The following is a 13,870-nucleotide window of genomic DNA, read 5'->3' as shown; positions in this document are numbered from 1 at the left end:
TTTATGTGAAAATCTTTAATAAAAATTACAGTTGAAAAAAAAAAGAAAATATTTTGCATTTCTGATTACTGTCTCTGTAGTAGGTCAGTATGTCCCCCCTCTCAGTGGGTATAAAAAAGGCCCCCATTTTGTGCCGAATGGTGACAATTCGACGGTCACTACGCAAGCAAGTAAGCATGCATTGTGCCATTTGTGCAAGTGACTCGGAGGGACTACTTGCCTCTATCTCCATTACATACTGCCATGGTGTGTCTTGGTCCTCTGTCTCGTCTTCCTCATAACCTTCTAGCTCCTCTTGCTGCTCCTGCTCCTCCTGTCAGATGACTATAAAAACTGCCCATTTCGCAAAACCTAAACTGTGCTCCACTTTCTCCATCCCCCTCCTCTTCCAGTTCAGCCCCCACAGGGCTCATGTGGCCGTGAGATGTAGGTGCCTAGTCTCCAGTGCTCTGACCAGCCGTCGTGTAGTAGTAAACGAAGCAGTGGAATGACGCTGTTCATCTTATAATCCTGGCGATTTACTAATAATGTGGCTTCCTCAAAGGGCTTGAGCAAACGGCAGGTGTCACGTTTGAGCTGCCACTGGTTGACATTGAAGTTACATAGGTGAGTCCCCCTATCCGCTTGGATCATCAAGAAATCGGTGATGGCTTTTCTCTGTATAGTCTGTCCAACATATGGAGGGTGGAATTCCAATGTGTGGAAATGTCGCAAATAAGACTATGTTGTGGGATACCGTTCTGACGCTGCAGTTCCAGGAAGGTGTGCCTTGCGGTGTACGAGTGGCTGAAGTGCATGCAAAGATTTCTTCCCATTGTTAGGATGTCTTGCAGATGTCAACCAGATTAAACACGTGTGCCATGCAGCGTGCATGGCTCAGGCTTCCTTGTCACAGTGCAGACAAGATATTCTTCCCGTTGATCGGTCACCACGGTTCCCATTTCCAGTTTTCGTGGAGTAAGCCATGATTCGATTTCTTGATGAATGACTTTTAGCAGTTCCTCCCCTGTATGACTCCGTTCACCAAGGCAGAACTTGTCCATGCAGTGGAGGCTGAGGACACGGTGGAGGATGAGGAGGCGGAGTCACACTGTCACAGGACCATCGGCCTGAGAGCATGGAGGCGGAAGCGGCGTGACCTGTCCAGGTTGACGTTGTGGCTGTGCAGAAACCACATTTATCCAGTGGGCCGTAAAGCACATGTATTTTCCCTGACCGTAGTTACAGCTCCACATGTTGGCACTGCAGTGCACTTTGGTACACTCCGACAGGCTCAAGTACTGGCCCATCTTATGTTCAACAAAATTGTGCAGGGCTTTATATTTCGCAAAGAAATGACGGCTTGGGACTCTCCACCTCAGCTCGCCACAAGCTATCAGTTCTCTGAAAGGTGCTGAGTCCACCTCTTGAAAAGGAAGGAATTGCAGCACCAGCAACTTGGACAGGAGCACATTCAACTTCTGAGCTGTTGGATGAGTGGGCACATACTTTTGTCTCTTGGACATGGCTTCGCCGATGGATTGCTGGTGGAATGACTAACTAAAAGTAGGAGGAGCAGGAGCATCTGGAGCAACAGAAGATGGGTATGACAGACAGCTACCTTTGGCTGAGGTGGTGAAGCCTTGGCTGGCTGAAACAGGGAGCGGCATGCCACTGGGTAATGCAGCAGGCTGGACAACCGCATTGGAGCCTCAGTTCTCCCAGGCCGCTTTATGATGACACTGCATATGTTGACGCAGGGCTGTGGTGCCAACATTGGGACCCTCATCTCTACTTGCCCTCCTAACAGAGGAAGTGATGGATGTCTCCTCCACTTCTTGGCTGGGCAGTAGCTGCTGACAGTCCTCTAGTAGATCGTCCTCACTAAATAGTGGTGCAGAACCCACAGCATACTGTTATGCACTTATTAAGGGAGTACAATACCCTCCACTACACTTAAAACAGTATTTGTCTACAACATCAGCAGGTGTGTACTTTTGGCTGGCATTTCACAGTAACTAGGCCCTTAAGACTATAACAGGAACCAAATGGTACACCACGTAGATGTAAGTACCTGGTATGCACTTATGAGGGGAGTACAATACACTCCACTACACTTTACTAGACTTCACTAGACTTTAACAGCAACAAAATGTTACACCACCTATGTATGCACAGGTTACACTTAATGGAGGACAATATGCTCCGCTACGCAACCTGTATTAGGCACTAATAACAGGTGATTATGGCTTTTAGTGCTCTGCTCACTCTAACTGGTTGACTACTATTAGCCTTTCAGTTGTTGTACATACCAGTGCTGTAACACACAGTCGCTGTGTAGTACACCCAAAATTGCACTCTCTCTCTCAATCTCTCTCCCTTCCCTATCAGTGCTTTTAGGCTGGATTTGGGCTTGAGGTGAATCGCTGCCGTGTGCAACACACACTGCTCTCTGTCCCTCTCTCTCTGCAATAAAACGCTGATTGACTGGCTGCAAGATGGCTGCAGATTACATAGGGCTGTGACATCACAGGGGTGGCTGGCTGCTAATAGGCTGCATGCGATTCATGGTCATCCCGCCTACCCGTCTTCCCAGTGTTCCTTTCCCCATGTCCTGACACCTGGAGCCACCATCTTAGATGCCCTGGATTGCACTAAATGGAGTTTAATGAAGCGATTCGTGCAATCGAATCGCGGTGATATTTGTTGCAAAGCAAATTTTTCCTTAAATTTGTAACAAATTCAGATTCATCAGATTCGATTAGCTCATCCCTAATGATAAGACAACCTAAATGATCCTTTAATTAACTGTGTATTACAAATGATACTATAGAAGCTACAATGCTATTATGGAGGTTTACGAAAGCACTATAAAGTGTCCCACTCCCACTTCTCCACTCTACACATATATTGCAAACTATAGTGTGGAGAGTTAGGAGAGCATACATGGAGGACAGCTCACTCAGACTGTACATAGGAGGAAATAAACGCAGCTCCATGATGGATTTATCTAAAAATGGATGGACATTTATTAATGAAAACAGTTTAGAAAGGGACCTTTTTTTTGCATTCCGAAAACAGATGCATAATCTATTGTACATTGTAATGGCATTGCTTATTTAATTTTTTGACCTATTGGAATTTTTTTTTTTTTTAGCAGTACAATTTATGGTTAAGATGACACATTATCTTTCTTCTGTAGGTCCATACGATTTCAATGATACCCAGGTTAGAAACATTTTTTAACTACTTTTTAAAAATTATAACTTTTTGTAAGAAAATGAGTATGTTTAAAAATCGTCCTCTTCTGACCTCCATAACTCTTCTCTTTTTCCATACATGGAGCTGTGTGAGGACTCACTTGTGCCATGATCTTTAGTTTCTATTTTTACCAATTTTGTTTTGATGGGACTTTCCAGCTTTTTTATTTTTTTGGCACGAATTGACTAAAAAATGCATTTGAGGACATTAGTATTTTTTACAAATGTTTTTACGCCATTCACTATGCAGTTTTTCTAGCATTTTACTTTCATAGTTTTGATATTTCCGCATACGGCAATACCACATACGTTTATCTTTATTTTTGTTTACATTATTTTACTTGACAAATTGGAATTTGGCTTAAAGGGGTACCCTGCTCCGGGACATCTTAATGTCTAATCGTGGGGGGGTCAAGCCGCTGGGACCCCCCATGATCTCCCGGCGGCACCCTGGCATTCTGAACTTTTTTGTTTAGAACTCTGGGTTTAGGCACACGTGGTTTTGACATCACACCACACCCGCTCCAGTCATGTCTATTGGAGAGGGCATGACGAGCGACCGCAGCCATCACGCCCCCTCCCATAGACATGAATGGAGTGTGATGTCATGACCACAGGCATCCAGACCCCCCGCGATCAGACATTGATATGGGATAAGATGTTCAGGGGCAGAGTACCCCTTTAAGGACTCTGTGCCACCATATAGGCCTGCGTCTTTACGGTATGTATGGGCCCTAAAGTTTCGTACTGTTAGATGTATTTTGTCAAACACAAACGGGACTCATTTATTGAAGCAAATGAGAAAAAGCAATAAACTTTACTACATATTCTCCGCAAGCTCATGTACCGCCCGTCATTGAATTCTGCTTGCTTGCAGTGTTTCGGTTTCACCTTAATAAAACCATAACCCAGACACATATTGAATTTTTGCTACCTTCACTTACATGGGTGAGAGGAGGGTGTTCTTCCCCGAGGCAACAATATTGAATTTACCGCGGATACGTGTACCTTCCAATCTTCATCAGATTCATTTAACTCTGACTGAACCGTCTACGACCGAGGGGATTTCTGTGTATTATTTTACCAATTTCCAATAGGTTTATTTCTTGAGTAATTTTTTGCTTTGATGAAAACTTATAAGAACCTCGGGCGATTATGTGCGTGAATTTATAAGCCAGTTACATAAAAAGGCGCAGCTTTATAAAACAAGGACTGGGATGGAGTTCAATTGAGAGATTATTTGCTCAACCATTGTCTCCAGATAGAACTTTCATTTATGAGCTGCAACTTTATAAGGAGCTCGGGAAACGCTTTTTAAAGTGAGTGTCCATGATCAGAGGAAGGGATCTGTCTCTATCTGGAAACAACCCAAAATCTGTCCATAGACTATATCAGGTAGTGCCTCTCGTCTTCATTCGAGTGAATTAGACTAAACTGCTATACTAGACAAAACCCATGGACAAGAGCAGTGTTCTTTTTAGGAGCCAATAAGACCTTTCATTGTAATATTAAAGGGATAATCCACCTTATACATCTACATTAATATGTCAGATTGCGGGAGTCCCATCGCTGGGGACCTCCGTGATCTCCCTGCTGCACCCGGCGTTCCTTTAGAGCATCGGGTGCAGCACTGGAGGCTCGTGGCATCACGGCCGTGCCCCACTCGTGATATTACGGCCGCGTCCCATCAATGCAAGTCTATGGGGGGGGGCGTGATGGCCGTCACGCCCCCTTCCATAGACTTGCATTGAGGGGGTGTGGCCATGACATCACGAGTGGGGCGTGACTGTGACATCACGAGCCTTCGCCCCGCATTACCAGTCATCCGGCACAGAGTGAAATACTCTTCATGCATTGGATGTCTGGTAGCCGCAGCCGAAATCGCGGGGGTCCCCAGTGGCTGGACCACTGCTATCAGATATCTTATAAGATGTCTAGGGACGGAGTAACCCTTTAAAGGGAAACTGTCATCTGTTTTACCCACAATAACCTGTTGGTACAGGTGTGTATTGCGGGTGACACATTGCAAACTTACCTATCCCGGTTCCGTAGACCCATTGGCCCGTCATCTTCCTCGTTTGGGCTGTAGGCTTGGTGTGTGAGCAGAGCTTACGGAGCACGGTGATGTCACCACTGCTGCTTCCCTGGCAGCTAATATCTAACTGGACTAATTTTTTTAAGCAAATCCCACCAATTTCACAGTCAGGGAATTGGTATCAAAAATCATGGCTGAAGCATCTGAATAGCGCTGGAACGGCTTGTATCCCAGTACTGTGGGAAGTAGCTATAGATAAATCTTGGTGTAAAACTACAATTGCCCTTTTGTTATTTTTGCTTCCATCTCTTATTCTTTCTCTTCTTCACCATTTTTCTCACCTTTTGCACAGCTATTTATTTTATTTTTTATTGGTTAATTCTAGTGAAGTTTTAGTTGCATTGATGTGTAAATCATTGAGTTGCAAAGATTTTATCTCATGTTTGCTTTCCCTAATTTGCTTATTATACTGGGTGGGGCCTATTGCAGGATCTGACGGGGTTAAGCATGACCCAAAGACTCAGGGATAGGTAAAGCATCCCCACCACACCAATTTTTTCCTGGTAGCTTTTCTTAAAGTCGCTGTTTCACTCCAACTAGGGGTCTTAGAACATGACTGGGAATGTATGTCAAACCAGAAATCTCTCCAGAAAGGAAGAGTGCTCATCTGAGAGAGCTGTTGTGCATATGCTTTCTTCCCAGAATTCCCATTGGAGCACGGATGGCCTACAAGCCTCCAAATGTCTTTATGACACTCTTCTCAAGTAGAAACATTACCCCTTTGGTCCCATAGGGATTCAAAAAACACTAAATAGAGATGCCATGCACCATTTTCTCTGACCTTTACTAAGCACAATGCAGATCATCATTTTTTGCTCATCCTCAAAACCAAAAACACATGATTCGTTATACTCTGTTAGTTGTTGTTTAAGCTACATGTTTTCACCTAGTGGTTGAAATGTGATTTGCAGCCGTATCTTGAGAAATGTTACATTTGTGGCAATGTAAGGGTGGACACATCTGTAGTCAACAGGGCGGGCTCTGCCTATAGGCAAAATTGGCAGCCGCCTAGAGCGCCCTCTTAATGGGGGCGCCGCTCTGTCCACCACAAAAAAGTTAGACAGCCACTATCTGAACCACTCGCTCAGCCAGCAGCACAACCATAACTCTTCCTCTGATCTGTGTCACCTAATTAGTAGTAAGGTAATTGCATGAGGAGGAAGTTTGTTACAGTGTGTCACCCCAATAGTAAGGATATTACATAAGAAGGAGGGGTTTCTTACAGTGTGTCACCCCAGTAGTAAGATGATTGCATGAGGAGGAAGTTTGTTACAGTGTGTCACCCCAGTAGTAAGGAGATTACATGAGGAAGAGGTTTATTACAGTGTGTCACCCCAGTAGTAAGGAGATTACATGAGGAGGAGGTTTGTTACAGTGTGTCACCCCAGTAGTAAGGAGATTACATGAGGAGGAGGTTTGTTACAGTGTGTCACCCCAGTAGTAAGGAGATTACATGAGGAGGAGGTTTGTTACAGTGTGTCACCCCAGTAGTAATGAGATTACATGAGGAGGAGGTTTGTTACAGTGTGTCATCCCAGTAGTAAGGAGATTACATGAGGAGGAGGTTTGTTACAGTGTGACACCCCAGTAGTAAGGTGATTACATGAGGAGGGGGTTTGTTACAGTGTGTCACCCCAGTAGTAAGGAGATTACATGAGGAGGAGGTTTGTTACAGTGTGTCACCCCAGTAGTAAGGTGATTACATGAGGAGGAGGTTTGTTACAGTATGTCACCCCAGTAGTAAGGAGATTACATGAGGAGGAGGTTTGTTACAGTGTGTCACTCCAGTAGTAAGGAGATTACATGAGGAGTAGGTTTGTTACAGTGTGTCACCACAGTAATAAGGTGATTACATGAGGAGGGGGCTTGTTACAGTGTGTCACCCCAGTAGTAAGGTGGGGCGTGTCAAAGGGTGGGCCAATGGGCGGAGTCAAGGGACGGCAAAAATCCTAGCACCAGCACTGGTAGTCATGACACTATAGCAAAATAGTGTGAGTCAACTTCAACCCCTAGCTTCATGGGGGATTTGCCTGTGCGTCACCTACAACAACTCGACATCTCCCATCTTGGAAATGATGCATCATGTGACCAACCAAAACTAAAGAGACAAAAATTATGCATTTTCTATCGACAATTTATAAGCCTGACCTTTAATGGATGTGATTGGATCGATGGGATGCAGGTATAATGGGTGGATAATCTCTAGCAAGCAGACGGTGGACATGGCTGGGAATTGCATTTGTATCAACTTTTATTTTTGTCCATTTACAGGGAATTCGAAGAGAAAGGAGCGCTGGGCCGGTTTCCATCTATTGAGTTCTTCCACATCTCGCTTCTCTTCCTCCAGGTTTTGCATGTGAATCTTGGCTTTGTATGGAATACTGTGGGCGACAAGCAGATTAGAAGGTGTAGAATTAGAAGTCCATGTCATGTTAAAGGGGTACTCCACTGATATCACTCATTTAACCACCAAATCTACAGCAAAGCCCCTAAACATTTTGTAAGGCGAAATTTAAAAATGCCATTTTGGAGGGTTTTGTTTTCACGCTGTGCACTTACAAGTATAATGACATTTTATCTGTATTCTGTTGGTCCAGAAGATTACAATGATACCCAATTTATATAGGTTTTATTTTGTTTTACTACTTTTAAAAAATGAGAAGGTTTGTAGGAAAATTAGTATAACGTATTTATCGGCGTATAACACGCATCTTCATTTTCACAAGGAAATTTGAGGGAAAAATAAATAAATGTAAAATAAATTACTTGGAAGCTCTGAACTATTTGCCTCATCATCCCCCCCAACTTTGATTCTCCCTGCTCCTCAGTTTGTCCCCTCCCCCCACAGTGCCACATCATTCATCCCCTTTTATGAGCCCCTGTGCCACATTTACCCACCCCGCCCCCCTGATCCCTGTGTGCATCCTTTCCCCTGTGATTCCCCCTGCCTCATTATTCCCCCCCTCATTATTCCCCCTGCTCATTATTCCCCCCTGCTCATTATCCCCCCTCTGCTCATTATATTCCCCCTTCTCATTACCCCCCCTCTGCTTATTATCCCCCCCGCCTCATTATCCCCCCTGCTCATTATCCCCCCTGCTCATTATCCCCCCTGCTCATTATCCCCCCTGCTCATTATTCCCCCCTGCTCATTATTCCCCCACTGCTCATTACCCCCCCCTGCTCATTATCCCCCCTGCTCATTAGCCCCCCTGCTCATTATCCCCCCTGCTCATTATTCCCCCCCCCTGCTTATTATTCCCTCCCTGCTCATTATCCCCCCCCTGCTCATTATCCCCCCCTGCTCATTATTCCCCCTGCTCATTATCCCTCCCCTGCTCGTTATCTCCCCCTGTTCATTACCCCCCCCCCCCCACCCACCCACCAATGCTTTTTATGTTTTTTACACTCCATTACTTGGCCGCGCTCCGAGGCTGTGTGGCAGGTATGTCGAAGACGAGTGACGTCTCCTGCCATCTCCTCGGCACGGCATCAGGGACATCACTCCTCAGGGACATCACTCCTCCTTCCCTGGAGCCGCCGCTGGTCAGTGTGGCCACAGTGCCGGCTGCTTGTTATAGTTCAGCAGACTGGCCGCGGCCACTTTAGAACAGTCACCCACGGCAGCTGCAGGGAATGAGGAGTGGCGTCCCTGATGCCTGACCTGAGCCTGCCAGGTAATGAATAAATAAAAAATATAAAATCCAGAGGTTTCCAGGCCCACAGGAGCTGCCGCTGGTCACTGTTTTAAAGTGGCCGCGCCCGGGCTGCTGATCTTTAACAAGCAGCCGACACTGCGGCCTCTTTGAATCAGTGACCAGAACATTTATCGGCATATAACATGCAGGTAGGATTTTTGCCGTAAATTTAAGTTTTAAAAGTGCGTGTTATATGTCGATAAATATGGTACTTAAAATTTTCCTTTTCTCTATCTCCTGTAACTTTTTTATTTTTCTGTATACCGGAAATATGTATGTGTGTGTGTGTATATATATATATATATATATATATATATATATATATATATATATAAAGTAGAAGTAGAAATGGTAGCACTCCTTAGTATATTATGCACGGGTGCCTTCCGCTGCTGATCCTGGTGAGGGACCCAACGTATATACTTGAAGAAATGTCGGTGGCACCCCAAATCAGTGAAAAAAGTGATGTTTATTCACTCTCACATAGAGCTACGTTTCGACAACCTCACGCTGCCATTCTCAAGCCTTGAGAATGGCAGCGTGAGGTTGCCGAAACGTAGCTCTATGTGGGAGTGAATAAAGATCACTTTTTTCACTGATTTGGAGTGCCACCGACTTTTCTTCAAGTATGTATGTATATATATATATATATATATATATATATATATATATATATATATTGTTACGCCGAGCGCTCCGGGTCCCCGCTCCTCCCCGGAGCGCTCGCAGCGTTCTCTCATTCGCAGCGCCCCGGTCAGACCTGCTGACCGGGTGCGCTGCGATATTACTCCCAGCCGGGATGCGATTCGCGATGCGGGACGCGCCCGCTCGCGATGCGCATCTCGGCTCCCGTACCTGACCCGTTCCCCGTCTGTGTTGTCCCGGCGCGCGCGGCCCCGCTCCTTAGGGCGCGCGCGCGCCGGGTCTCTGCCATTTAAAGGGCCGCTGCGCCACTGATTGGCGCAGCAGGCCTAATCAGTATTCTCACCTGTGCACTCCCTACTTATACCTCACTTCCCCTGCACTCCCTCGCCGGATCTTGTTGCCATTGTGCCAGTGAAAGCGTTTCCTTGTGTGTTCCTAGCCTGTGTTCCAGACCTCCTGCCGTTGCCCCTGACTACGATCCTTGCTGCCTGCCCTGACCTTCTGCTACGTCCGACCTTGCTCTTGTCTACTCCCTTGTACTGCGCCTATCTTCAGCAGTCAGAGAGGTTGAGCCGTTGCTAGTGGATACGACCTGGTTGCTACCGCCGCTGCAAGACCATCCCGCTTTGCGGCGGGCTCTGGTGAATACCAGTAGCAACTTAGAACCGGTCCACCAACACGGTCCACGCCAATCCCTCTCTGGCACAGAGGATCCACCTCCAGCCAGCCGAATCGTGACATATATGTATATATAAGGTCTTATTCTCATCTGTAGTTTTTATCCATAGCATTTTTGTTTTAATTGAACTTTTTAATTGCATTTCTACTATATGCAGTGATCAAAATCAGCCAATTCTGAACTTTGGTATTTTTCACGTTTACTCCATTCACCGTGTGGTTTCAATAAACATTATATTTTAGAAAGTTTGGACAGTTCTATACGTGGTAATAACCAATATGGCTTTGTTAATTTTTGTTTTTATTTTAAAAATGGAAAAAGTGTGGAGATTTAATCTTTTATCTTAATCACTATTTTTTAGTCCTCATAGGGGACTAATGCCTGCAATATTTCGATTGCATACACTGCTTAATGCCATAGCACAGCATTGATAAGCCTGCCAAAGTAGACTGTATTAGCAGAACACCATTGGAAAGCATGTAGGAGGATAAGGGGACACAAGACGTCATCCCAGCTGATCGGGGCCCCATGATTGCACTGCGGAGGTCCCGATCAGCCCCCTATAGGACCAGCACCAGTATTTTACCACTATTAGATGCCATAAATTTGATTATGGCATCTAAAGTGTTAATGCCAGCAATCAGTGATCATTAGCGATGAGTCCCAGCTGTTGATAATACTCAATGTTGGGTGGGTGTCGGAGGTCCTGCCGCATTTACTGCTCTGCATTTATGCAATAAGCACAATGGATAGACTCCTAAATATGGGTAATCTTCCTATACCTTATCAAGGGTAAGACCCATGTGCAGACCCATCTCTGTCCGTACTTTCTGATGATTGTATTTTTATTTTATTTTGTTTTTAAATGTATGTTAATTGAGTTATATTTAATAAAATGATTAATACTTGTACTTGATCTGCTTGTTTTGGACTTTACAGTCATTAAAATCATACGGGTCTTGCAACCGGGTCCCGAGAGGGCTTAGAAATTTTAAAGAGCCCTCTCAATACACCGATGATGCTGCATTTGTTTCACAGTGGGAGGCTGTTCATCTACGCTATTCCATGGAAATGATGCGATTGGTCATTTCAAGACATGAAATTGAATATGCCTCTACCATAAGAGAAATTAATAATGTTAAAGCCGAATTGCAGACTCGGATCCCTGAGGCCCAATATGGTGCATTGCAAAAGAAAATAGAACGAAAACTTGTCTCTTTACAGTCAACAATTAAGGAAATCAAAAGAGACAAGTTTTTAAGGGACAAATTGGACTTTGAAACATATAAAGTCTTCTCTTTTGCTGGCACAACGAAATCTAAGGCTGGTAAAAATAACAGGAGGCGTTTTAGACGAACCGATTATTGGACTACTGACTCGGAATCGAGCGGGTCAGAGGATAGGATCGTCACTCCTAGCTCTCAACCGCCTAATGCTGCATCTAACGATGGGCCACATAACAGCAATTCTGCGGTGGAGCCCCCTTTAGGAGGAGGACGAGGAGGGGGCACACAAGGCAGAAACAGAGGGTACAAAAGGAAGTCAGTGTCTTGGAGATAACTGCTGACTGTATACCAACTAGTAATGACAACGAACTGTCTATTGTCAATCTCACCGACCTGACTATTACTGCCGATTTGAGAACTGCCTTGTTAAAAGGACTTAACTATTGCATTCTACAGGACTTTGACCGTGTGGAGTTTGAAATTGATTTGTTCCGCAGCATTCGCAAATTGAACTTAAAAAAGTTTTTTTTAGTAATAAAACTTCTGTGTGCATGCAAACTGAAGGAGAAATACCTATATCAGTGGGCCCATTAGGTTTCAGCGTACTCAAAGAAGCACCCCAGGCAGAATTAGATTGTTTGGACACATTGGTTGATCTCCTCTCTGAGAATGATGTTACCCCCCAGTTGCCCTCCCCTAGTGATACCATCTGTGTCCCAGAATTTTTGGGTGGCCTCAAGTCCTCTTTTTGCCCTCCCATTGAAATGGGTAACTGTCTGGATTTATCCCACAAAAGAGTGTTAGAGGATATGCGCGCTTTGCGATATCCCACAGACAGTAATAACTTTACAAATAATGAATGGAGAGCAATTGAGGAATTGAAAAAGAGGGAGGACATTATAGTCAGGAAATCTGATAAGGGGGGGGGGTATAGTTTTACTTATAAGTGACTATTACCAGAGGGAAGCCATGAGACAGTTGGAAGATAATAGGTTCTACTGTAAACTATCCAACAATCCCATGACCAAGCTTGCAGCTAGATTACAATCATTTTTGAGAATCTATACTGAAAAGGGGGTGCTTTCGAAAAAAAACGCAGAAAAACTTTTTCAGTTACACCCACGACCAGCACACTGGTACTTTCTTCCGAAAGTGCACAAGACAGTTGAGAACCCACCTGGGAGACCCATCGTCTCCGGGGTGGGCTCTCTAACTGAACCCTTGTCAAAGTTTATCGACTGGTTATTACACCCCCTTCTGCTGGACATACCGGCATTGGTGAAGGATACCAATGAGTTCCTTCAGACCCTGGAGAATACAGTATGGCCGGAGCACTGCCTCTTGGTGTCCATTGACATCGAGAGTTTGTATACCAGTATTCCCCAGGGTCTGGGTATTTCATTAATTAGAGATTTGCTTACTTGCACTAACAGAAGCCCTCAGTACATCGATTTCATTTGAGATGCGTTACATTTAATTCTGTCAGGGAACATTTTTACATTCGGTGACACCTGGTATGCCCAGACTGGAGGTGTGGCCATGGGTACACTTGCCGCGTGTACCCTGGCCAACCTCTATGTGGCTCTATTTGAAAAAACTTAAGTTTTCTCCAATTCCAATCCTTTTCTCAAGTTCGTGCATTGTTATAGAAGGTTTGTGGATGACGTGTTCATTGTGTGGACGGACACAGAGTCCACCTTTGTGGACTTCGTTTCCGCCCTTAACACGATGAACAATATGAACCTTAAGTTCACATACAAAATAGGGGGCAGCGAGTAGGAATTTTTAGATGTTCTCATTAAGTTTAAGAACGGAAAATTAACCACAGTTGGGTACCGCAAGCCTACAGCTTGCAACTCCCTCCTACACTTCCGAAGTTATCATCCAGAGCACACCAAAAGGGCAGTTCCCTATGGACAGTTTCTAAGGTTGAAACACATTAACAGTGAACCAGAAGATTATTCCATTCAAGCGGCTAAATTAAAACAACGTTTATTAAATCGCGGTTATCCTGTATCCGTATTAGATGCCGCAATGAAAAAAGCTGAGAAACTGTCACGTGGGGGTTCCCTTCCTCCTGTGGAAGAAGAGAACAAGGTACGGAAGAAGAGTAGATAATGTGGGTACTCAGATACCCAACAATCAAGCTTTGCATGAGCCCAGTGACTGTTAGGATTCGACAGGCTGGATGTGGATCCTCTGTGTCAGCGAGGGATTAGCGTGGACCGTACCGGTGGACCGGGTCTAAGTTGCTACTGGTATTCACCAGAGCCCTCCGCAAAGCGGGA

The 13,870-nt window shown here is 44.9% G+C and overlaps 1 protein-coding gene across 2 annotated transcripts in view; it reads right to left on the bottom strand.

Moving 5' to 3' along the window:
• SPATS1 (spermatogenesis associated serine rich 1) overlaps positions 1–13,870 on the bottom strand; it is a 70,620-nt gene that overhangs the window by 31,818 nt on the left and 24,932 nt on the right. The window contains exon 7 of one of the 2 annotated variants that reach the window (XR_008890898.1): positions 7,483–7,715. Coding sequence is in view for 1 of the 2 variants with exons in the window: in XM_056563859.1 (XP_056419834.1) it covers positions 7,586–7,715 (130 nt within the window). In the remaining variant the exon portion in view is untranslated. Of the gene's footprint in view, positions 1–7,459; positions 7,716–13,870 lie in introns of those variants that run through there. The other variant, XM_056563859.1, reaches the window with a different exon arrangement.

The sequence above is a fragment of the Hyla sarda genome, chromosome 3 (genome assembly GCF_029499605.1).
Source record: "Hyla sarda isolate aHylSar1 chromosome 3, aHylSar1.hap1, whole genome shotgun sequence".
Lineage (NCBI taxonomy): Eukaryota > Metazoa > Chordata > Amphibia > Anura > Hylidae > Hyla > Hyla sarda.
Note: the sequence above shows the minus strand (reverse complement) of the source record. Positions and strands in the feature narration are given on the sequence as shown.